General features: G+C 43.3%; 1 protein-coding gene across 7 annotated transcripts in view; it reads right to left on the bottom strand.

Moving 5' to 3' along the window:
• LOC139387804 (electrogenic sodium bicarbonate cotransporter 1-like) overlaps window positions 1-24019 on the bottom strand; it is a 65711-nt gene that overhangs the window by 16609 nt on the left and 25083 nt on the right. For 4 of the 7 annotated variants that reach the window (XM_071134034.1, XM_071134032.1, XM_071134035.1 and 1 more), the window contains exons 4-15: window positions 23279-23414; window positions 19483-19643; window positions 19094-19276; window positions 16803-16943; window positions 14924-15000; window positions 13692-13849; window positions 13174-13261; window positions 10425-10579; window positions 10072-10200; window positions 9397-9571; window positions 2034-2167; window positions 173-447 (exon numbers count right to left, since the gene is read on the bottom strand). In XM_071134034.1, the coding sequence (XP_070990135.1) occupies window positions 173-447; window positions 2034-2167; window positions 9397-9571; window positions 10072-10200; window positions 10425-10579; window positions 13174-13261; window positions 13692-13849; window positions 14924-15000; window positions 16803-16943; window positions 19094-19276; window positions 19483-19643; window positions 23279-23414 (1812 nt within the window). The remainder of the gene's footprint in view (window positions 1-172; window positions 448-2033; window positions 2168-9396; window positions 9572-10071; window positions 10201-10424; window positions 10580-13173; window positions 13262-13691; window positions 13850-14923; window positions 15001-16802; window positions 16944-19093; window positions 19277-19482; window positions 19644-23278; window positions 23415-24019) is intronic. The other 3 variants (XM_071134039.1, XM_071134038.1, XM_071134037.1) reach the window with 1 other exon arrangement.

Below are 24019 nucleotides of genomic sequence, written 5' to 3'. Positions count from 1 at the left end.
AGCAACACTGGCCAAACCACAGAACCAGAAAGGGATTATATATAAAATGGGTCAAACCCTCTTTGGTACACCCTTGTTGTCACCTGGATCATCATCATTAGCACATTCTGATCTGATTGGTTTAAACCACACAACAGCCAATGAGCTGTGAGCACAGTGCTGATCAGCATACCGTCGTCCGGTAGGGGCATGCAGCGGCAGTCGTACGTTGTGACGTAGTTAGGGTCGTAGTCAGCATTGATGGGGTTGTAGTGGGCCAGCTTCAGCATCTTCTTGAAGGCATCATAGATGAAGATGAAGGAGATGAGGGATGAAAAGCCCTCCTCCGTGAAGCGCGTGAAGTACTGGACCAGGAAGCTGGCGTCTGTGGCAACCAGCACCAGGCAAAAGAAAGCTGACCACAGGCCGATCCACAGCCGGAATTCCAGGTAGTCAAAGTCATTGTCTCTGGAGGGAGAGAGAGAGTGATGGTACAACCATGGTTAGTTAATGTAAGAGTAGGCCAATCCACAACCAGAACTCCAGGAAGTCAATGTCTCTGTAGAGGGACAGGTGGGAGAGATGGTAGCATATTAATATATTAACCTTTATCTAAAAAAGGAAGTCCCTTCTAAGTCACTTGGCCATTCCTATCCCAAATCGATGCTTGCACAGCATGTACAGTATGTGTATTTTGTGTGTATCAGAGACAGACATAAAGATGGACAGAGGCTGTAAGGCCTGCAAACAACACCACTCAGGAGTCAGTGAACCCAGTCGTGAAAACAGTGGAAGGGCATGGCGGCTTCAACTCAGACCCGAGCCGTGGAAACATGGTGCCGTCACCTCAGCTTTGATAGTCTCCATTCACGTTATGACATTGAATGAATGTGAATTATTCATAACGGAACATAACCACTCCAGTGTTCTCTGTAATGTAATGCTAGAAGATGGCCTTCTCTCTGGCATGGCAAGGAGGAGGGAAAAAAGAGAGAACGAGAATTCTGGTCTGGTCTGGCCCGTGTGGGAGCAGGTCTAGACCGGGGTCACATGACCCCATTTAGTGGAGGAAATAGGAAGTAGCGAGCAGGACGCAGCGGGAAATGAAAGGACAATCGGCCTGGCAACGGGACCGCAGGCAGTTTGTTTGTTATTGTGAATAAATCTAAGGACTGTTTGTTCCAGAGAATCAGATAGATACAAAAACTTGAGCCCAAAACAATGTGGCCAACCTCTGACTGGAGATGAATTTCATATTGTTTATGTCTATCGTGTGTATTATTTGTATTTTAGTTTTACTTGTTTTATATTGAAGGATACACAGAACCTGTATAAATAGAAAAGCAATATGCAGCTTTTGCCAGAAGGAGAACTAAACACATTCCCATGGTGAATTAGATTGGGGTTTGGGTTTTTAGTGGGCACCACAGTACCCTTGAGCCAGGACCACATACCACTGGTAATCCTCACAACAACAGTCCAGCTCTGAAAACAAATACTGGCGCAAAGTAAGACATCCCTAGGGCCATTATTGTTGCTAATTTGTTTTACTTCTATTGAATTCTCTCAGACATATTTCCACAGTCATAGGAGGTCATTTAAATATGAGAGAGAGAAACAAACGACTGGTGGTGGGTAAAGTTGCCAACTTACTTACTGAGGTAAAATATGAGTTGAATTCATTAGTTCCCAGTCTAGTGGATTTGTTTGTGGCCGAGTTACTACATCTTAATTCCTTTAATGATTTTGACAGCTTTTTGGGGTTATTTTTGTTTTCTGCAATGTAGTCAGTATAGTACCCCCTCTTGGCTCCCACAATCTTCTGAGCCTCATTCCTGAGCCCTTTAAATAATAGGAAGGCCTTGTTCCTTCATTCAATGGCTTCAAGGATTTCATGATTAAACGAAGGGTTGGCTCTCTGCTTTACTCTAACTTGCATAATGGGAGCCACAGCGTTAACAACCTGGAGGAACCTACTCTTGAAAGCCTCCCCGACGGAGTATCAATATCTGTGGTACTCATAATGCAAGAAAAATAGAGAGGGTGACACTTACTTGCTGAAGTTGAAGAGGAGCCTTTCAAACACCAGTACAGGACCGGTGCTGCTGAGGATGGTGAGAGGCTGGCCAGCCAGCAGACAGAATATGGCCCCTGTCACTGCCGTGCCCAGGAAACTTTCCAACACACCCTGGAGGACAGGAGAGGGACACAGAGGGGCTGGTGAGTCAAAGAAACACACAAACAGACAGAGATAGAAAAAAAAGAGGCAGATGGAGACGTTTGTCCCAAATCCAGAGAAAGATTAGTCTCCGGGTGGAGTTAGTTAAAGGTCCTAGGTCAAGAACACAGAGTAAACAGCGAGAGTGGCAAAATCCAAACCACTGTCAGATATGTTTAAACCGAGTGGGACTGGACAGGAGAGTGATTGGTGGAGGGCCGAAGGCAGGATTTGGTTCCAAACTACTGTTCTCGTACCCTACTCACAAAAAAACAAGAGAGCAAAGCTCTGGTCACACTTGGCTTGCCCGGTTACCCATCCGCATCGCTCCGGCCTAAAGCCACACTCACTGTTTCTTCTCTACAATGCGTCTGGATTTGCCTTTCCCTGACGACTTCTCAAATGTGAACACATTCAAAACGTTCTGATTGGCTCAACCCATTTGGTTTCTGGGACTAGAGCCGGCCTACACAGATCCTGAATCATGTAATTGGGACATCAGCCCAAACGACTTCTAGGATAGGAGGTTCAGACTGACGCATGGAGAGATCGATAGCAAAATTAAATTCAGGATGAGATGTACAGGGCCATAAGCAAACAAGATAATGCACATCCAGAGGTGGCGCTCCTAGTGCCTGGTGATTTTAATGCAGGGAAAAGTCTAACCTCATTTTTACCAGCATGTCACCTGTGTAACAATAAGGGAAAACAACTCTAGATCACCTTAACTCCACACAAAGAAACACATACAAAGCTCTCCCTCGTCCTCCATTTGGCAAATCTGACCATAACTCATCCTCCTGATTCCTGCTGACAAGCAAAAACTCAAAACGGGAAGTACCAGTTACATGCTCAATAGGGTAGTGGTCCAATGAAGCTACAGGACTGTTTTGCTAGCACGGACTGGAATATGTTCGGGATTCATCCGATAACATTTACCACATCAGTCACCAGCTTCATTAATTAGTGCATCGACAATGTCGTCCCCACAGTGACAGTACATACATATCCAAACCAGAAGCCATGGATTACAGGCAAACATCGACACTGAGTTAAAGGCTAGAGCTGCAGCTTTCAAGGAGAGGGACACTAATCTAGATGCTTATAAGAAATCCCGGTATCGCCGACATGCCATCAAATAGTCAAAATGTCAATACAGGACTAAGATCGAATTCTACTTTGCCGGCAGTGACGCTCCAATGTGGCATGGCTTGTAAACTATCACATATTATAAAAGGGAAACCCAGCCGTGAGCTGCCCAGTGACACGAGCCTACCAGATGAGCTAAATTCCTTCTATGCTCATTTCTAGGCAAGCAACACTGAACCATACATGAGCGCACCAGCTGTTCTGGATGACTGTATGATCTCGCTCTCCGCAACAAATGTAAGTAAGGCCTTTAAACAGGTTCAAATTCACAAGGCCGTGGGGTGAGACAAATTACCAGGACGCATACTCAGAGCAGGCAAGTGTTTTCACTGACATTTTCAACCTCTGACAACCTTCAACCAACTTATTCCACATTTTGCTGTGTTTCAGCCTGGATTCAAAATGGATTAAATAGTCGTTATTTTTCTCAAGCATCTACACACATATTGACAAAGTTAAAGCATGTTTTAGGTTTCTTTAGCTAATTTATTGGAAATGAAAAACAGAACTATTTTACTTTGTAAAAGCACCTTTGGCAGCGATTACAGCTGTGGTATTTCTGGGTCTCTAAGAGCTTTCCACACCTGAATTGTGTAACATTTACCCAATATTTTTTTCAAAATTCTTCAAGCTCTGTCAAATTGGTTGTAGATCATTGCTATACAACCATTTTCAGGTCTTGGCATATATTTTCAAGTAGATTTAAGTCAAAACTGTAACACCTCCACTCAGGAACTTTCACTGTCTTCTTGGTAAGCAACTCCAGTGTAGATGTGGCCTTGTGTTTTAGGTTATTGTCCAGCTGAAAGGTGAATTCAACTCCCAGTCTCCCAGGGGAACGCTGTTTGAACCAGGTTTTTCTGAAGGATTTTTCCTGTGCTTAGTTCCATTCCTTTTCTTTTTTTTATTGTGAAAAACTCCCCAGTCCTTGACGATTACGAGAATACCCATAACATGATGCAGCCACCACTACGCTTGAAAATATGACGAGTGGGACTCAGTAATGTATTGTATTGTATTGTATTTAGGAGAAAAAGTGAATTGCTTTGCCACATTTTTTTGCAGTATTACTTTAGTGACGTGTTGCAAACAAGATGCATGTTTGGAATATTGTTATTCTTTACTGGCTTCCAAATTTTCACTCTGCCAATTAGGTTAGTTTTGCAGAATAACCACACTTTTGATGATCCATCCATCCATATTATGTGACTTGTTAAGCACATTTTTACTCCTGAACTCATTTAGGTTTGCAATAACAAATACTTTTTGACACAAAACATTTCAGCTTTTCCTTTTTAATTAATTTGTAAACATTGCTTAAAACATAAATTCCACTTTAACATTATGGGGTACTGTGTGTAGGCCAGTGACCAAAAAAATCTCAATTTAATAAATGTTTAATTCAGCTGTAACACAACAAAATGTGGAAGAAGATCAGGGGTGTGAATAGTTTCTGAAGGCACCGTAGTCCCCTCCAAGCTCATCACTAAGCTCAGGACCCTGAGACTGAACACCTCCCTGAGCTGATTGTGGACTACAGGAAAAGGAGAGCTGAGCACGTCTCACTCTGCATCAAAGGGGCTGTAGTGGAACGGGTTGAGAGTTTCAAGTTCCTCCGTGACCACATCACTAAGGATTTATCATTGTCCACACACACACACACTGTTGTGAAGAAGGCACAACAATGCCTCTTCCCCTCAGGATGCTGAAAAGATTTGGCATGGCCCTCAGACCCTCAAAAAGTTAAACAGCTACACCAATGAGAGCATCTTGACTAGCTGCATCAACTCTTGGCATGGCAACTGCTTGGCATGCGACCGCAAGACACTACAGAGGGTAGTGTGTACAGCCCAGTACATCACTAGTGCCGAGTTCCCTGCAATCCAGGACCTCTATACCAGGCAGTGTCAGAGGAAGGCCCTACAAATTGTCAAATACTCCAGCCATCCATATCATAGACTGTTACCACTCTCTGCTACCACACGGAAAGCGGTACCAATGCACCAAGTTTGGAACCAACAGGACCCTGAACATCTATCTCCAAACCATAAGACTGCTAAATAGTTAGTTAAATAGTTAACCAACAGTTAGTTACCTGGATTATCTGCATTGACCCTTTTTGCACTAACTCTTTTGACTCATCACATACAATGAGAGCCAAGATGGCCGCCATCGATAAGAGACAATACTGTGCAGCTGTATGCATCGACCTGGCCAAGGCTTTCGACTCTGTCAATCACCACATTCTTATAGGCAGACTCAACAGCCTTGGTTTCTCAAACTGACTGCCTCGCCTGGTTCACCAACTACTTCTCAGATAGAGTTCAGTGTGTCAAATCAGAAGGCCTGTTGTCCGGACCTCTGGCAGTCTCTATATGAGGGTGCCACAGGGTTCAATTCTCAGGCCGACTCTCTTCTCTGTATACATCAATGATTTCGCTCTTGCTGCTGGTGATTCTCTGATCCACCTCTATGCAGACGGCACCATTCTGTATACTTCTGGCCCTTCTTTGGACACTGTGTTAACTAACCTCCAGACGAGCTTCAATGCCATACAACTCTCCTTCCATGGCCTCCAACTGCTCTTAAATGCTAGTAAAACTAAATGCATGTTCTTCAACCGATCGCTGCCCACACCTGCCCGCCCGTCCAGCATCACTACTCTGGACGGTTCTGACTTAGAATATGTGGGCAACTACCTAGGTGTCTGGTTAGACTGTAAATTCTACTTCCAGACTCACATTAAGCATCTGCAATCCAAAATTAAATCTAGGATCGTCTTCCTATTTCGCAACAAAGCGTCCTTCACTCATGCTACCAAACATACCCTCGTAAAACTGACCATCCTACTGATCTTAGACTTCGGCGATGTCATTTATAAAATAGCCTCCAACACTCTACCCAACAAATTGGATGCAGTCTATCACAGTGTCATCCATTTTGTCACCAAAGCCCCATATACTACTCACCTCTGTGACCTGTATGCTCTCGTTGGCTGGCCCTCGCATCATATTCGGCGCCAGAATATTCGGCTATAAGTCTTTGCTAGGTAAAGCCTCGCCTTATCTCAGCTCACTGGTCACCATAGCAGCACCCACCCCTAGAACGCTCTCCAGCAGGTATATTTCACTGGACACCCCCAAAGCCAATTCCTCCTTTGGCCGCCGTTCCTTCCAGTTCTCTGCTGCCAATGACTGGAACGAACTGCAAAAATCACTGAAGCTGGGGACTCATATCTCACTCACTAACTTTAAGCACCATCTGTCAGAGCAGCTCACAGATCACTGCACCTGTACATAGCCCATCCAACTATCTCATCCCCATATTGTTATTTACTTTATTTATTTTGCTCCTTTGCAGCCCAGTATCTCTACTTGCACATTCATCTTCTGCACATCTATCACTCCAGTATTTAATTGCTATATTATAATTATTTCACCACTAGGGCCTATTTATTGCCTTACCTCTCTTATCCTACCTCATTTGCACACGGTATGTAGACTTTTTCTATTGTATTATTGACTGTATGTTGTTTATTCCATGTGTAACTCTGTGTTGTTGTATGTGTCGAACTGCTTTGCTTTATCTTGGCCAGGTCGCAGTTGTAAATGAGAACTTGTTCTCAACTAGTCTACCTGGTTAAATAAAAGGTGAAATCAAAATAAAACAATGCTGCTACTACCATTTATTATCTATCCTGTTGCCTAGTCACTTTATCCCTATATCTACCGCAATGACCGTGTACCCCTGCACATCGACTCTGTACTGGTACCCTGTGTATTCAGTGCATTAGGAAAGTATTCAGACGACTTGACTTTTTCCACATTTTACAATAAGGCTATAATGTATCAAATAGTTTTTAACTCAGGAGAGGCTTCTGTCTGGCCACTATCATTAAGGCCTGATTGGTGGAATGCTGCAGAAATGGTTGTCCTTCTAGAAGGTTCTCCCATCTCCACAGAAGAACTCTAGAGCTCTGTCAGAGTGACCATCAGTTTCTTGGTCATATCTCGGACCAAGGCCCTTCTCCCCCGATTGCTCAGTTTTAATTAAAGTCACCATTGATGATGAATGGAAACAGGATGCACCTGAGCTCAATTTCAAGTCTCATAGCAAAGGATCTGAATACTTATGTAAATAAGGTATTTGTTTTTTTAGGTTTAATAAATTAGCAAAAAAATCTAAAAACCTGTTTTCGCTTTGTCATTATGGGATATTGTGTGTAGATTGCAAAAAATATATATATTTTTAATCCATTTTAGAATAAGGCTGTAAAGTAACTAAATGTGGAAAGAGTCAAGGGGCCTGAAAACTTTCCAAAGGCAATGTATATCCAAGTTATCGTTACTCATTGTGTATTTATTCCTAGTGTTATTATTTTTCATATTAATCATCTTTTTTTCTCTCTACATTTTTGGTAAGCGTTTCACAGTCTTCACCTGTTGTTTATGAAGCATGTGACAAATGTAATTTCTTTTGATTTTAAGCTTTCGACATCATGATATCAATCTGCCGATTCAGTGTTTGCTTTATTTCCCCCATCACACAGCTCCAGACATACAAAGAGCTGTTATACAGGTCAATCAGGACAGACAGCCCTGTTCAAGTTCACATTGTGCCATCGTGTGTTTATACTAGCTGTATTTTACACACCATCACCAGGCCTGGGTAGGAGCCAACGGACAGATGGGATGCAGGATCAGAGCTACGCTGCCTGGAACGCTGTGCACCAATGCTTGGATAGCTATGGCTTCTTGGAAAGGTCAGAGGTCAGGAGAGGGATTCCCTTCCCCTCCTCCCACACAGTGGAGTGAGGTTGGGGGAGGACGGAGGAGATGGGGCAGTGACGAGGCTAGCTGAGTAATCTGGATCTTTAGTTATTTCTAGTGGAGCCAAATCCCCTGAGACCAGCTCTCCTCGGCTCACGCATGCCTGCCTCGACTGACGTAGCTGAGTAAACTCAACCCCATATACATCTCAATACAGTTGAGTTGTCACTTAGACTACATCAAGTCAGCATCAGTCGATACTTGCAAAAATGTGCATTCTTGAATGCATACATATGTTTGTACTATATAACTATGTTATTTTTTGGGGGTTCTGCAATCCATTGTTTTTGTTAATAACTTAATTATATTGGGCCGTGTAATCCACTGTTTCCCAATGGAGTATACGATACGATAGAAGTTGGGATCCGTAGTTTTTTTATTAAAAAAAAATTGTATTCTATAAAAAAATCTGCCGTGCAATAAAGGGGCTGCTACAAACAGCTTCCTTGGCAGAGGTTGTATAAAATGCTATTTTTATCCAAAACTACAGCACCCAAAGCAAACAACATAGCTATACAGTCCAAACATAGGTACAAGGTACGCATAATTTTTTAAAAACATTTTAACAAGTATCGACAGATACCGACTTGATATAGTCGGCGATGCACTCCGCCAAAACTCATTGCAGCTGAACTCCATTGAGATGTTCAGTATACGGAGTTACGTTTACTCAGCTACGACTGATGCAGCGTGCTGTGTGTGTGGTGGTAGTGGTGGTGGGGGGGGGGGGGGGGTTGTGTGTGTGTGCGTGTGTGTAGTTGTACTCTCCCCAACTCTCCCACTTCATACTCTAACAGTCAACAAGCCGTCTGCATATCTACAGTAAACCAGATCATCCTAGCCAGCAATATACACACACCTGTCTTGGCATATGCCCTTAACACACAGTTAGTGGCAACTGCACAAGTAGGGTGGGGCGCTGTGTCCCAGGTCAGGTTAATTATATTATAGCCTACATTACAAGATGAGCTATAAGGAGATGTAAAGCAATTTAGATTTAGAAGTTGTCATAGTACAGTCATGGCAAATGCTCAAGGAGTCCCAGTTATATGCTACAACTAGGGCCCTGTTGAGGTCACAGGTCAATATCCTGTCCCTCATTACAAATTATTAATATAGTATTTGCCAATGCTTAAATCCAGTTATACCTATGCAAAAAATATATATAATAAATATTTCAACTGATTCTGTTTCACAAAGACATAAACAGGTGGGGCTCACCTGCATGTTTTCCGTAGCGTCCCCTAGCAACCCTCCGAAGGTGATTGCATTGGTTACGGTGCCCAGGTAGATGAATAAGATGGCTGACAGCGACTGGATGTGAATGGCGTCGTAGAAATCACTGGCGAAAAAAGGCAGCTTCCGCTTGATGTCCAGAATGAGGCCGCCGCAAAACCTTAACAATGAAAATGTGACAGTAAAATGTTACATTTATGCCACAAACTCTTTGTTATTGGCAAATGATTTAAAAACGTAGCCTCGTAAAAGGAGACGGATCGCTACGATCCCCATTCTGTTTTGGTCAGCGTAGCTACTGAATCGGTCTGGTTTACGAGATAACTAAAGATGCTGTCTCATCACAAATCAGTGTCTGGCACAAAGCGTAACTAAAAGGCAATGGTAAATAGTGTCTTGCTTTGGCCACACACATGAGGTGTAATTTCCTGGAATTCCGGAGTAAACATGCGTGGAGTTACAGTGTAAAAGTAAATAGTTTTGCATTCTGATTTCAGTGAGAGTTGAGGCCCTTGCTGAGTGACATTCTATCAATGTACGGCATGTTGGTATTGGCAGTTGAAGACAGCTCTGTATTGACAGTTGAAGACTGCTCTGTTATTCAAGACTACACCATATCATATGGTTTAGGCTAGTAGTAATGAGCAGTGTCATCCTTACTTCCCAGTGTTCATGAGCTCTTCTCCGACATGTCCATGTCCCCCTCCTCCCTGACCCCCGTCATGTCCCGGTGTGTCCCCATTCATCTGGGGCCCATCCCCTCCACCCCCAGCATTATACTGGTTCTTCCTATACAGACAGACACAGTAGGTTAACCCACAGACATCACTCTCCGACACACATCTGATTGTTTGTGGTCCACCATGAGTACCAAGTTTGGAGGAAAGAGAGGGAATAGTCCGGGTCACTTTTAAAAAGAAACATGCGCAATTTAAGTAATTTCCTGGAACTAGGAACATTTACAGAATTGTTTAACCCTTCTAGGACCAGAGGTGTGTGGGACAGGGCTGTACCTCTTGTCAGATGAGGGCAGGGATTTGGGGGGTTCTATCCTGATGTCGGGGTCCCACTCCCCTGGGGGTAGGACAATGACCTCATCCAGGAACTCCTCGATGCCCGCCAGCAGGTCCTGTCTGTCCTTGGCCTTGTAGGCAATGTCATGGAACACCTGACCACAACACAACCGATGAGGAATCATATTAACATCAACAGCGGCACACAACCAAACATTTCTTGTTTCACACTTGCCTCTTCCTCATATTGTGACCTGAGTAATTGGATCCTAATCATTATCATCTATTTCTATGTAAAGACTTACCGTATCCAATCTATTTAAGCCATAATCTCTTAATAATAGTATACATATATGCCAATTAGCAGACACTTTTATCCAAAGCAACTTACAGTCATGCATGCATACATTTTACGTACAGGGTTGCGAACTTACTATTCTGCCGTTGCAAGCACCATGCTCTACCAACTGAGCTACAGAGGACCACCAGGACCTCTTATTGCACTGAGAGTATCTCTGTAAATCTCAGGCACAGAGTATTGAGCCCCTCAGGCCAGGCCAGGGCAGATCACTCCATACAGGATTTAACCAGGTGTTTAACCCAAAAGGCTCAGCCCTTTTCGTTTCCATCTACATGGGCCGGCACCCGTGTCTCACTGGGCCACGGCTCCGGCGGACCAGCTCTCACTTGGGGCCAAAGCCAGGCCACTGGTACTTTCAGCTTTAACAGCTTCTCAGAAAGCAACTGTTTTGATTGTGCGGGGGTTGTCGATTCTGCTCTTCACAAGTCCTCACTGTCAGCCCTAGCTAGGTAAACACAACTCCCCTAGTATAACTTGCCTGGTACAGTATACACTAAGTGAAACACTGGTGTTACAGTCAAAAAGCAGCATCAGAGCCACAGTCAGATAAAGATCTCTATGGGACTGAGGTTTTAGTTAAACTGTAACTTGGGAAAAAAGGGGGTGTGGGGAATATGAGAGTCAGGTGCAATATGGGTAATCGGAGGGAGAGGAGTGTTTGTAAACATTTTGTGGGTCTGTGTGGGCAGTGCAGGAGAGGTTAGGAGGAGTGTAAAATAAGAACTCTGATATCCACCAACACAGGATAAGAATATGGTGACAATCATGAGAGATTACAATCACAGAAACTCTAAAGCAGGAGCAGTGCTGGTCTTTATAACACCTTATATCCTACTATGAGGCTGGGAGACAATAGTCAGAGAATATGGCATTTCCCTGCAATAACACTAAACGATACAGCTGTCGTACAGTACGCGGCTGCTCCTTTTTACGATTGTCTTGTCATAATGTCTTGTCAATAGGCATGAGGGTCAACCTAGCCTTGTACTACCACACTGATCTCACAAGCTTACATATATGATTTGCTACACGGATAATAAATTATAAATATTGTATTTATTTATTTAACCTTTATTTAACTATAAACAGTCAGGTCCATAATTATTGGCATCCTTGATAAAGATGAGCAAAACATTTGCAAAAAAATAATCATACAATACAGCACAGTATTGTATTCTTTATTTTATACCATATTTTTTGCTCACCTTTATCAAGGGTGCCAATAATTATGGACCTGATCGTATGTAATCTCGCAAGATCAATTCCATATACCACCCACCACTGCGACATGTATGCTCACGTCGGCTGGCCCTCACTACATATTCGTTCCACGACTCGTCTTTGCTAGTTAAAGCTCCGCCTTATCTCAGCTCACTGGTCACCATAACACCGACCCGTAGCACGCACTCCAGCAGGTATATCTCATTGGTCATCCCTAAAGCCAACACCCACTTTGGCCACCGCTCCTTCCAGTTCTCTGCTGCCAATGACTGGAACGAATTGTAAAAATCGCTGAAGTTGGAGACTCATATCTCCCTCACTAACTTTAAGCATCAGCTATCTGAGCAGCTTACCGATCGCTGCAGCTGTACACAGCCCATCTGTAAATAGCCCATCCAATTACCTACCTCATCCTCATATTGTTTTTATTTACTTTTTTTGCTCTTTTGCACAGCAATATTTCTTCTGTCACATCATCATCTGCACATATATCACTCCAGTGTTTATTTGCTAAATTGTAATTACTTCGCCACTATTGGCCTATTTATTGCCTTACCTCCTTACTCCATTTGCACACACTGTATATAGATTTTTCAATTGTGTTATTGACTGTACTTTGTTTATCCCATGTGTAACTCTGTTTTTGTCGCAATGCTTTGCTTTATCTTGGCCAGGTTGCAGTTGTAAATGAGAACTTGTTCTCAACTGGCCGACCTGGTTAAATAAAGGTGAAATAAAAAAACGTTAAAAAATAAAATGTGGAAGTATAAGGCTAAAATCAACTCTAACCGTACCATGACTTCAATCCCAGATCAACCTTGTAAGCCTTGCCAATTTCATAATTACAACTGTAGGATCCAGAAAGCCTTGTGTAAGACATGACATCTTAGTTTCCTAGACTACACCGTGTTGAGACATATGCCACCTGGGTGCTATATGTGGCCTGGAGTCCTCTTTCTGCCTATGTTAATCTCTTAATACTACAGCTGGCCAGACATTCACTAAACATAGGGCAAACATAGCAGCGCAGCAATAGACTCACACTCAGATTAACAAACAAAATATACAGTCACACGGACCAAGTCCCTTGAACTCCAGGAAGACTGGACAGTATCAACTCCTTGGTAAATATACAATATAAGCGGGCTGGACACAGTGGTCACGTACCTCATCAGACATGAGGGTGGCGATAGCGCGTCCGATCTCATGGTAAGAATTGGCTTTTCCTTTGGGCCCCAGCAGCACGAATAAAAACCTGAAAGGAAACGGAGAAAAAAGTAGAAGGATATTCAGAAATAGACAGTTAACAAAAAGCCAAAATTGGGTGAAACAGTGGTCACTAGTGGTTAAACTCTATAAATACAGTACCAATCATCCTCTACAGCAGGCCTGGGCAATTCCAATCTTCGTGGGGGCCTGATTGGTGTCACACCTTTGCCCCATCCCTAGCAAACACCCCTGATTTAAACAAATTACATTTTTAACTGAAGATCATGATTATTCGATTATTGGAGTCAGGTGTGTTAGCTGGGGCTGGGGCAAAAGTATGACACCAATCAGCCCCCCCGAGGACTGGAATTGCCCAGGCCTGCTCTACAGGCTATGAGATATGTGGTATATTTGGTGGGTTTGTTTAGTTCTGGTGTGATTGTGATTGTAGTTGGTGTCAGAGGTCATTAGGTTACCTGGTAGGGACGGGGACCTCTGTCAGAGCTCCCAACATGACAGCCTGCTGCAGACGGACGAACGCCACGAAGGGCGTGTCCAGGAAGTCCACCTCTCCGACCAGGACGTTAGATGCCTCGGCATCACGAGGAAGCTTCTTCATAAACTTATTCCTCAGCTACAGATGGTGAGGGGGGGAAGATAAAGGGAGATTAAGAGAGAGGGGGGGGACAAGAGATAAAGAGAAAGGGGAGAGAGAGAGAGTTGAACAAAGAGCAAGAGGAGAGAGCATGAGAAACAAAGATAGAGATGGAAAAAGAGAAAGAAAGAAATGAAATCCTAGCCTTGACCCACATTGACCTCCATTCAAAAGACACGGTGCTTGAAACGACTGTCCTTATCAGAGAAGAATGAGAAGAGCAGCAAAGGTACTGTAACAATGGACATTTCACATGCTCCAAAATTGTACATAGTTCCATGAATTAAATGGGGCCGCACAGTACAACTCGTCCCTGGCACATTGGCATTGCATGCTGATTTATGTGGCAACATTGCAGCTCGTCGCGTCTGTAGAAACAGATTAAAGCGTTTTTATCACTCTGTGACTCACTAACTCACAAGCCGTCTGAAAAAGGACACATAATGAAGTCCTTTCTGTTCATTGGTTATACACTTGAACAAGTCTCTAATAATGATATGTAATGAGAATGTAACACAGTAGCAACAGAAGAAAATATTCACCTCTGTGCAACTGTATACAGAATAACAGGCCAGGTGAATACCAGCCCTTCCCTTTAGGTCAATATGCCGCTAAATTCAAATTAAGGCCTAAGTGGGACACTGACGTACTACTTAGTCCCAGTGAAATGTTTAAAAAAAACTAAACATCCAGAGACCTCGGGTGAGGAGATGATCAACTAAGCAAGGCCTTGGTTTTTTTTATCAAAAGCCAGAGCTATTTGACAAACGAGCTACTGTTGTCAGTGTAATTCCCGGAGTTAGTTACTGTGTCTGTGTACTGGTTTCAGCAGGCTTCAGGAGGAGTAGCAACATTGGCACTAAACACTTAAGAGAGAGTGTCAGGGCTCATCGGCTTTATCAGTCGAGCAAGGCCACACACCCCTAGGAACACACTCCATCACATACAACCACACACGCTGTGCCCAATCTTTGACCTTGCATAGTGTTAGAGCAGGAGTTGAAATTTAGAGTGCCCAAACAGACGCGCGCACACACACAATAATATCCTCACCTGGTCTCGATCTGGTTGGTCAGAGAAGTCGTTGAGGCTGTTAGAGGTCAGGTTCCGATGGGTCGTGGCTGGGCTACCTGTGGGGTCAGAGGTAAGAGTTCAAAGACCAGGACTGAGAGGGGTCACCGTGTTCATTAGCGCCCAAAACAGTCAAATGGTTTTTATAGCTTTCTGAAGTGGAGGTGAGTGTTTATTGGACCAGGTAGTCCCTCCCTGTTTCAGGCAGTTTTCTTCCGTTTGGTGTCTAATGAACACAACCCTGGGGTCCAACAAAGTCACTGAGATGAAAGGTAAAGCACAAGTCACAGAAAAGACAAAGGCCCAGTTAGATTAGACTGATCTCAGAGAAGGAGATGAAGAGAAACAGAAGAAAATAGGAACAGAAACTTCAGAAGGCCTAATATAAAAATCGGGAAGGCTGCCAGGGCTTAGTTAAGCTTTAGGGCCGATGCCAGCTGCAGTGGATCAGATCTTCTGACTGAAATCTCCCACTGCCGTGCCCTGTTCGTCTCTGATCTGATGCCAACTGGTCACTCACTGACACGGCAAAGCAGAGAGAGGGCACGGACACTCGGACAGTGTGTCCGTGCCCTCAAAGCAGAGAGAGGGCACGGACAGTCTTGTTTGTAGTCTATGGTGGATTTGGTGGGCGAGTGGGAGAGATAGCCAGACTCAGTGAGAAGGCTGGCTTTGCATTGCAGTTCTGTTAACCTGACAAAGTTGTTCAAAAGTCAAGTAGGGCCTACATTAGCTAGTTGGTTGTTTACTAGTTCCCTTGGCATGACAGACTGACTTGGATGCTGTTTGATGCAGTCGTATAAAAAAAATCCTCCAAAAATGGTGGACTGATTGTGATTTCCCATGAGAGTATTGTTTTCAGTCATCAATGCTATTATCAGCAATATGATTTTGGATCGCAAATTAGCACATATACTATTGTCAAGGTAGGTGTTATGACCTGTTATAGACTAATGTTATATGACTATTATAACCTGACTTACACAGGTATCCCACACTAGAGTGTTGTAATGCATTATAACCTGACTTACTGAAAAATGTCCATGTTTTAGAGTGTTTTATTGTTTTGTAACCCGACTTACAAAAGTATCCCACACAAGGGTATGTTATAATGCATTATAACGTTATAGTCAGGGGTTGAAACCGGTTCAGGGAACAGAACTGAAAACCGGAAAATAATGACATTTTGTAAGGAACAGAAACGGAACCTGGAACGAAAGTTATCCATACTGTTTCCGAACAGATCCGTTATTTTAAAAACATGGGAACCAGTTAATAATATTACTTTTACGTTACAGGCATTTTTTCCTAGTCCCACAACAAAACGCAACAAAAGCGCCTATGCAAAGCCCTCACACTGTAAATCGAAACTTATTCCAGTGGCTGGCAGCAAGCTGATCATCTTTGCCTGTGTGTGTTTAAGCTACCTGCCCATCCCCACAACTGAAGAATGGCTACTGTACTGACGTTACAAACTTGATTTAGATGATAGAGATTTGTTATTAATTCACGTTTTTTTAAGGACACTATAGGCATAGTTATTACATTTCACATTGGATTTAATAACTACAAAAATATGTTTTTTTTTAACTCTGGTACCGCTCTGCACACACAAGCTTGTTATCCACCTAACAAGCTGCCCAGCGCTTCAAGTTCAGAACTTTATTTTGCTAGTCGGAACAGTGGAACAAAAATAAGTGGTTCTGTTTAGAATGAAACAATAGGAAAATAACTTTGGTTCCAACCCCTGGTCATAATGTATTATAGCCTGACTTACACAGGCAAGTCTTGTGCCATATGTGTTATAACCTGACGTAATAAGGTATCCCATGTGTAATAAATGCATTATAACTTGACTTACTGATGTATTGCATGCTGGAGCTCCTTTGGACCTCCTCTATCGGTTCCTCAGAGCCGAGCGGGGTTGCATAAGGCACAAATTGGGACTGGGACTGGGGGTGGGAGTGGGGGAAGGGCTGGGGGTGTTCATGGGGACTGCGTGCTTTAGTGCAGACAGAGCATCCAGAGAGAGAGCGTAAATGAGTGAAGGGAGACAGGGAAAGGAAAGAAGTGAAAAGAAGAGAAAAGACAAGAACTTAGACTTTTCCTACAAAGCCAGTGTAGAGAATGTTAGTCTGCTAAGGAGAATAAAGCGCGCAGTTAGAGGTTAAAGAGAACAAGAACAATCTCACACACTTCAAAGTGCAGTACCATATTACTGTGAGTGGCTATCCACGCAGTTACGGTTTTGATAAATAATTAAATCAGATGCTGTAAAGTCTGAATCCATTTCGGAGATAGTATTTAGAAGAAAAAAAAACAAGCATCAACACTCAGGGTTACAATAATCTTGCCAGGCACATTCACATGGTTAATAGTTCAGTCTATAGCCACCTAGATATACAGCTGAAGTCGGAAGTTAACATACACATAGGTTGGAGTCATTAAAACTTGTTTTTCAAAAACTCTAAATTTCTTGTTAACAAACTATTGTTTTGGCAAGTCGGTTAGGACATCTACTTTGTGCATGACACTAGTAATTCTTCCAACAATTGTTTACAGACAGATTATTTCACTTATAATTCACTGTGTCACAATTCCAGTGGGTCAGAAGTTAACATATGCTAAGTTGACTTTGCCTATAAACAGCTTGGAAAACTGCAGAAAATGATGTCGCGGCTTTAGAAGCTTCTGATAGGCTAATTGACATAATTTGAGTCAATTGGGGGTAGTGCCTCTTTGCTTGACATCATGGGAAAATCAAAAGAAATCCGACAAGACCTCAGAAAAAAAATAGTAGACCTCCACAAGTCTGGTTCATCCTTGGGAGCAATTTCCATATGCCTGAAGGTACCACGTTCATCTGTACAAACAATAGTACGCAAGTATAAACACCATGGGACCACGCAGCCGTCATACCACTCAGGAAGGAGACGCTTTCTGTCTCCTAGAAATGAATGTACTTTGGTGTGAAAAGTGCAAATCAATCCCAGAACAACAGCAAAGGACCTTGTGAAGATGCTGGAGGAAACGGGTACAGAAGTATCTATATCCACAGTAAAACGAGTCCTATATCGACAAAACTTGAAAGGCCGCTCAGCAAGGAAGAAGCCACTGCTCCAAAACCGTCATAAAAAAGCCAGACTACTGTTTGCAACTGCACATGGGGACAAAGATCATACTATTTGGAGAAATGTCCTCTGGTCTGATGAAACAAAAATAGAACTGTTTGGCCATTATGACCATCGTTATGTTTGGAGGAAAAAGGGGAGGCTTGCAAGCCAAAGAACACCATCCCAACCATGTAGCACAGGGGTGGCAGCATCATGTTGTGGGAGTGCTTTGCTGCAGGAGGGACTGATGCACTTCACAAAATAGATGTCATCATGAGGGAGGAAAACTATGTGGATATATTGAAGCAATATCTCAAGACATCAGTCAGGAAGTTAAAGCTTGGACGCAAATGGGTCTTCTAAATGGATATGACCCCAAGCATACTTCCAAAGTTGTGGCAAAATGGTTTAAGGACAACAAAGTCAAGGTATTGGAGTGGACATCACAAAGCCCTGACCTCAATCCTATGGAAATTTTGTGGGAGAAACGGAAAGTGTTTGCGAGCAAGGAGGCCTACAAACCTGACTCAGTTACACCAGTTCTGTCAGGTGGAATGGGCCAAAATTAACCCTACTTTTTGTGGGAAACTTGTGAAAGGCTACCCGAAGGCAATGCTACCAAATACTAATTGAGTGTATGTAAACTTCTGACCAACTGGGAATGTGATGAAAGAAACAATAGCTTAAATAAATAATTCTCTCTACTATTATTCTGACATTTCACATTCTTAAAATAAAGTGGTGATCCTAATATTTTTACTAGGATTTAATGTCAGGAATTGTGAAAAGCTGCGTTTAAATGGATTTGGCTAAGGTATATGTAAACTTGTGAATTCAACTGTATGTAGCTATAACATCTTTAATGCAATCAAATGATGGCCCATAATGTTGAACATACACTACACCATATCCTATAGAATTGATGTTAAAGTCCACCAGAGGTAAAACATGTATCATTGTAGATGTGATTGGAATAAGGTAGGTAGGAGGAGGTAAGGACAAAAAAATAAAGACTGCAACAAACTGGCCTCTGCATTACCATTCTGGTCTTGGTTGGAAAACAGCCTGCTTGCACTGGACACTGTCTTGCCGATGTCGGCAAGAGAGCGCAGGTTGGACTTCTTGGTCTGGTGACGATGTTTTCGTAGCAACGTGTACATGACTTGATCCTTCAGCTCGGCCTTCAGCTGACCAATCTCGATCTGGCTGTCAGTGATCAACTCTGAGAGAGGGGGGGGGGGGGGGGGGGGCAGAGAGGGGCAAAGGGGAATGAAGAGCATGTCAATATTGAGGACACTAGGTTTCAAAGAACACTGTTTTGCAATGTCCCAATTGTAAAAGCACTGTACAGTCAGACACACTGACTGATGATTTTGCGTGTCTGGTGCAGTGAGATGCCGGGGCTTATGTGAAGTGTAGTTGTCTTACCAACCACCTGTGGTAGAGTGGAGGCCTCCAGGTCCAGCAGGATGGTGCCTTTCTCGATACAGGTCTTTAGCTCAAACAGACTGTGAAGGGACAGGGTGGCCACGTGGGGCTTACTCCAACGCTCGCCTCCCTTTTCCACCTTCTCCTCAAACTTTATCCACCTAGAGAGAAATAGATTAAGACACAGAGAAAGAGAGGGTATGGGGTGAGAGAGAGAGAGAGAGGAAAGAGAGAGAGAGAGGAGAGAGAGAGAGACACAGAAATAAATAGATAGAGACAAACAGAAGGGAATAACCTTGGTTAAGTTTGATTTAAAAAATCCTTAAATCATTACGGAGGTGCAGGTTCTGCAAGGTAAGTTATAATCCCAACAAAGTCTTTCATATCATTTCACAGCCAAAAACGTGCCGAAGACAAAAGGAGACAAGGACAGTTCTTTTTTTAAAGTTACAAAACAATGTTTAAGTTACTGACCTCTATGTCATGCTTTCATCACTGTTCACGGAAAATAGCAGGGGATGCGGGACGACCCAATACAAAAACTATACATTTACATGCTGAACGTGGTTCTTTCCATTGCCAAGTCGTGGTTCTTCCTTGAAAAGTTGCGGCGTACTGCAGCACAGTTTGCGGGGTGCCGCAGAATTCTATGGCACGTCATTTAAGTGGCAGCCATTGTTGCCAGAATGGCGCAATTTACCACAATCTGTCACCATCTACCAAACGGTTGCGGCGTAAGCTCCAAAACTTTTAAAGGTAGAACCACTGTAACCGTACACATCAAAGCATCTTAAAATAACAGCCTCTGAACTAAGACAAGGACCACACACACCCTCTGTGGCAGTCAGAACCTTGAGGGGGAGAGGTTCATCCCTTTAGAATTCTTCACATTTCTCCATAACAAAGAGCTATTCACCTGGTCCAGGAGAGGGTGAGGGGATGGGGTTTCCTAGGAGGATAGAGTGTCCCTATGGTCATAACTCATGCTCCACCGGGCCTCATCTAACCTCGGTCCCCCTGACTCACCTCCATTCAGGCCCCCGGAGGGGAGAGGAGGGAGGGAGGGAGGGGTAGGGGACCCCTGGGACACTTACAGCCTTAGGGATTTACTTTCCCTCTAATGGGGAGGCAGGGATGAGGGAAGGGGGGGAGAGGGACAGGGAGCTGGAACCCACAGGGAGTTTGGGGGTGGACTGAAATCTTCTAACGCACAATTCAGACACCGGACATATGGCGAGGCGAACTGAATAGAAATTAAGAGTGGGCTGGCATGGTTGAGAGCTTTGCTTGACATACTGATTGGTTTCATACAACCGTTGCAGACTTCCTCGTTGGTTTTGTGTCAAATTCAGGCATAACACCGACCTCTTGTTTTAAAGAAACCAAGTTTATTGCACTAAAAATACAAATAAAGATGATTCACACACCTGTGCGTGCATTGCTGAAGTTAATGTTTGAAACTGTGAATGATTGGTTTAATGTCCCAGTTAATGTAACGTGTCTTCAGATTTCATAACTCCCTTTTACTAAGGAATCAGGAAGAGTCTCCTCATCCCTATAATAGGCCATGAGATCTGTTAGAGATAGCGATATTATGCCTACTGTGCAACGTAAACATTCAATTTGTACGCTGATGTATTGCCCATCGGTTATGACTGTTTCAACCGCTGTGTTGAAAAGCCATGTTTTAACCGTCTTTTCTGGTTTCAAAGAACACCAAAAACGACGCTAACCATGAGCCTTAGCCTCAACTGAAAATCTGAGATCATGACTGTGCTTCCGTTGTGGGTGTGGTAGAAAGCAACCTTTATTTGCATTATCATATATTAATATGCATGACCATTTCTCCCGACAGTGGAAGAACTGCTCTGGCTCGCTGCATGAAACAGAGGCGTGCTTCACCTGCACCGCACCAAAAGAGAGTCAGAGGCTGCCGAACTATCGTCAAATGTCCGACGAGGCGCACTGTTTCAGACGGCACTCTACCCACGCTCTTCCAAAGAGTGGCATTTTTTTCTGTTCAGAGTGGCGATAGAGCATTGTTTGAACTAGGGCTAAGACACTCAAGGCACTCAATTCAAGTATTACAGCAGGGGTTTATTGGAGGTTTTAAGTGAATGGGTAAAGGAGCACGTATCTTTCAGTATGTGTGTACATGTCTCTGTCAGTGAGTGGTAAGGTGAGAAAGAAAGGGAGGAAACAGAGAGACAGAGAGAGAGAGAGGGTGGGGGCAAGAGAGAGAGAGAGAGGGTGGGGGCGAGAGAGGTGGAGAGGGGGGAGCGAGAAAATGATAGGGTGTGAGTATCAGTGTGTGGCTGTATGATAATAGATAAGCCTACTACTGAAACTCAGAGGTGTATAAAGCAGACATTTGTTTCCCTAAAGATAATGTCCATTGTCTTCCACCTGCAATGCTATTACTGTTTCCGTCCGTCCGTCTGTTCGTCTGCCCGTCTGTCACTTTGAGCCAACCAGGAACTGGTTCATTTCTATTTCATTACTGTGCTTGTTTTCCTAAGTGGCACTCTATTCCCTATTTAGTGCACTACTTTTGACCAGGGCCCTTAGGGTCAAAACTTTATATGTATTAAGCGCATCAGAGTACTAATACTGATGTTGGATCAGACCCCCCCCCCCCCCCATCCGTCCGCTTAATCTTAAATCATCTACATATGTAGGATCTTAATTTGAGCCAGTTTGCACAGTTCAGGAAAATAATCCTGCAGCAACAGGAAATGTGAATTATTATAATTAATGGACAATTTTTTAGGGTTTGACATTTTCCATTAGGGCAAATCAAGTCTGAAATGTCAAAGTGGAAATGATAACCTTTAGAAGCCTTTTTAAAACTCAAATACACTACAAGTTTGCATTTCCTGCTTTGCAGAAAAATGACAGCAACAAAAGAGTGATCCAATTGAAATCCTACATCTGCAAAAGGCATAATGTATCCGAAATCAACACTGAGGCGCTGTCAGAAAGCCACCTGTCCAGAAAGAAGATCACATGGTAGGTAACAGAGGTTGTGTTCTGGGTTCGCTGAGGGGACAGTGCAGTGTTGTTCATCCAGATAAGAGTGGGCAAGGAGTTCACTGGAGGACACACTATTCTCCTGTGCAGGAATTCATGTTAGTGATGGGGGGGATGTATACCGTTACATATCGCAAAATTATTTTGAACGATAATATATTGATGCTTTGACTCCAAGTGTCACTAAAAAAATACAAAATAATACAAAAATATATAATTTGTTGGGGAGCGTTAGCGCTAGTCAGCTGTACCTGCAAGAAAACAATTTGTCTTCCTATAGCTTGTTCTCCATCTTCAAATGTGAGCCAAAATATTTTCAGCTTTTTTATTTTCATGACTGATGAAAACTAATTTTCTTGTGCTCTCTCTGCAGCAGACATACACTGAGTGTACAAAACATTAAGAACACCTTCCTAACATCAAATTGCAATACAAGCGCAGTATGGAATTGCACCTAAATATCGTGTTAATATAGTATCGTGAGGTCCCTGGCAATTCCCAGCCCTAATTCATGTACACACACACGAACACTCCCCTACATCTATACACACACCCGATACTGCAATATACCATAGCTGGGTGTGTGTTGTTGACAAGGGGTTAACATTACTAAGCCTTGATGGCCCAAGTTAAATGTGTAAAGCCATGACATTTGAACTGACGCACATGAGTGACTGAGTGATTTACTGACCAACTCTCCAACTAAAGGAAAGAGTCAGTGTGTGTGTACGGTACACCATATTCATGTGTATAGATGACCGCTCACCTGGCTGTCTCCTTCCACTCCATCTCCTGTCCATCGACGGCCAGCAGTTCGTCCAACTCAGTAAAGAGCTGAGGGGGCGGGGGTCCGTCATCCTCCTCACCCAGGATGAACCTGATCCTCTCTGCTGCTGCGGAGACTGGATGGGGAGGAAAAGAGCGAGAGAGCGAGAGAGCAGGTGGAGAGAGAAAGAGAGGGAGCAAAGAAGAGCGAAATATCACATGAGGGTCTGAGGCTCAGTGGTTAAAGCAACAACAACAAAATCTCATGACTGAAATTTAAGTCATATTGAAGGGCCATATTGAAATTTTGAAATCGAGGGTTGCACAGATTGTTTTATGACCGATTCATTTGTCACAATCAATTTCGGGCAAGAAAAAGGACAGTTATTCAAAAATACTGTACAAAATGTCTATTTTCATTTCTACATACTTTATCTACAGTAGTTTTAGACATTCAAGTGTGTCCTGGAGTGGGGGGGGGGGTTCACCCAAAATAATCAGTCATTCTTACTCAAAACCTCTCATGTCACCCATATGACGGAAATCTGTCGCCGTGACGGATAACTTTAAACCCCTGGTCTGAGGTAGGCCTGTGTCAGTAATATTACTGATCACTACTATTGGCGGGCATGTTGTAGTGTGCTCACTGGCAGCTCCCATCTGTACGTCATCACATCATAACTCATTATATAAAGACGGGAATTCAGACAGAAATAAAATACCAGTCACAACATGTGCATGA

The sequence above is a fragment of the Oncorhynchus clarkii genome, chromosome 29, assembly GCF_045791955.1.
Source record: "Oncorhynchus clarkii lewisi isolate Uvic-CL-2024 chromosome 29, UVic_Ocla_1.0, whole genome shotgun sequence".
Taxonomy (NCBI): domain Eukaryota; kingdom Metazoa; phylum Chordata; class Actinopteri; order Salmoniformes; family Salmonidae; genus Oncorhynchus; species Oncorhynchus clarkii.
Note: the sequence above shows the minus strand (reverse complement) of the source record. Positions and strands in the feature narration are given on the sequence as shown.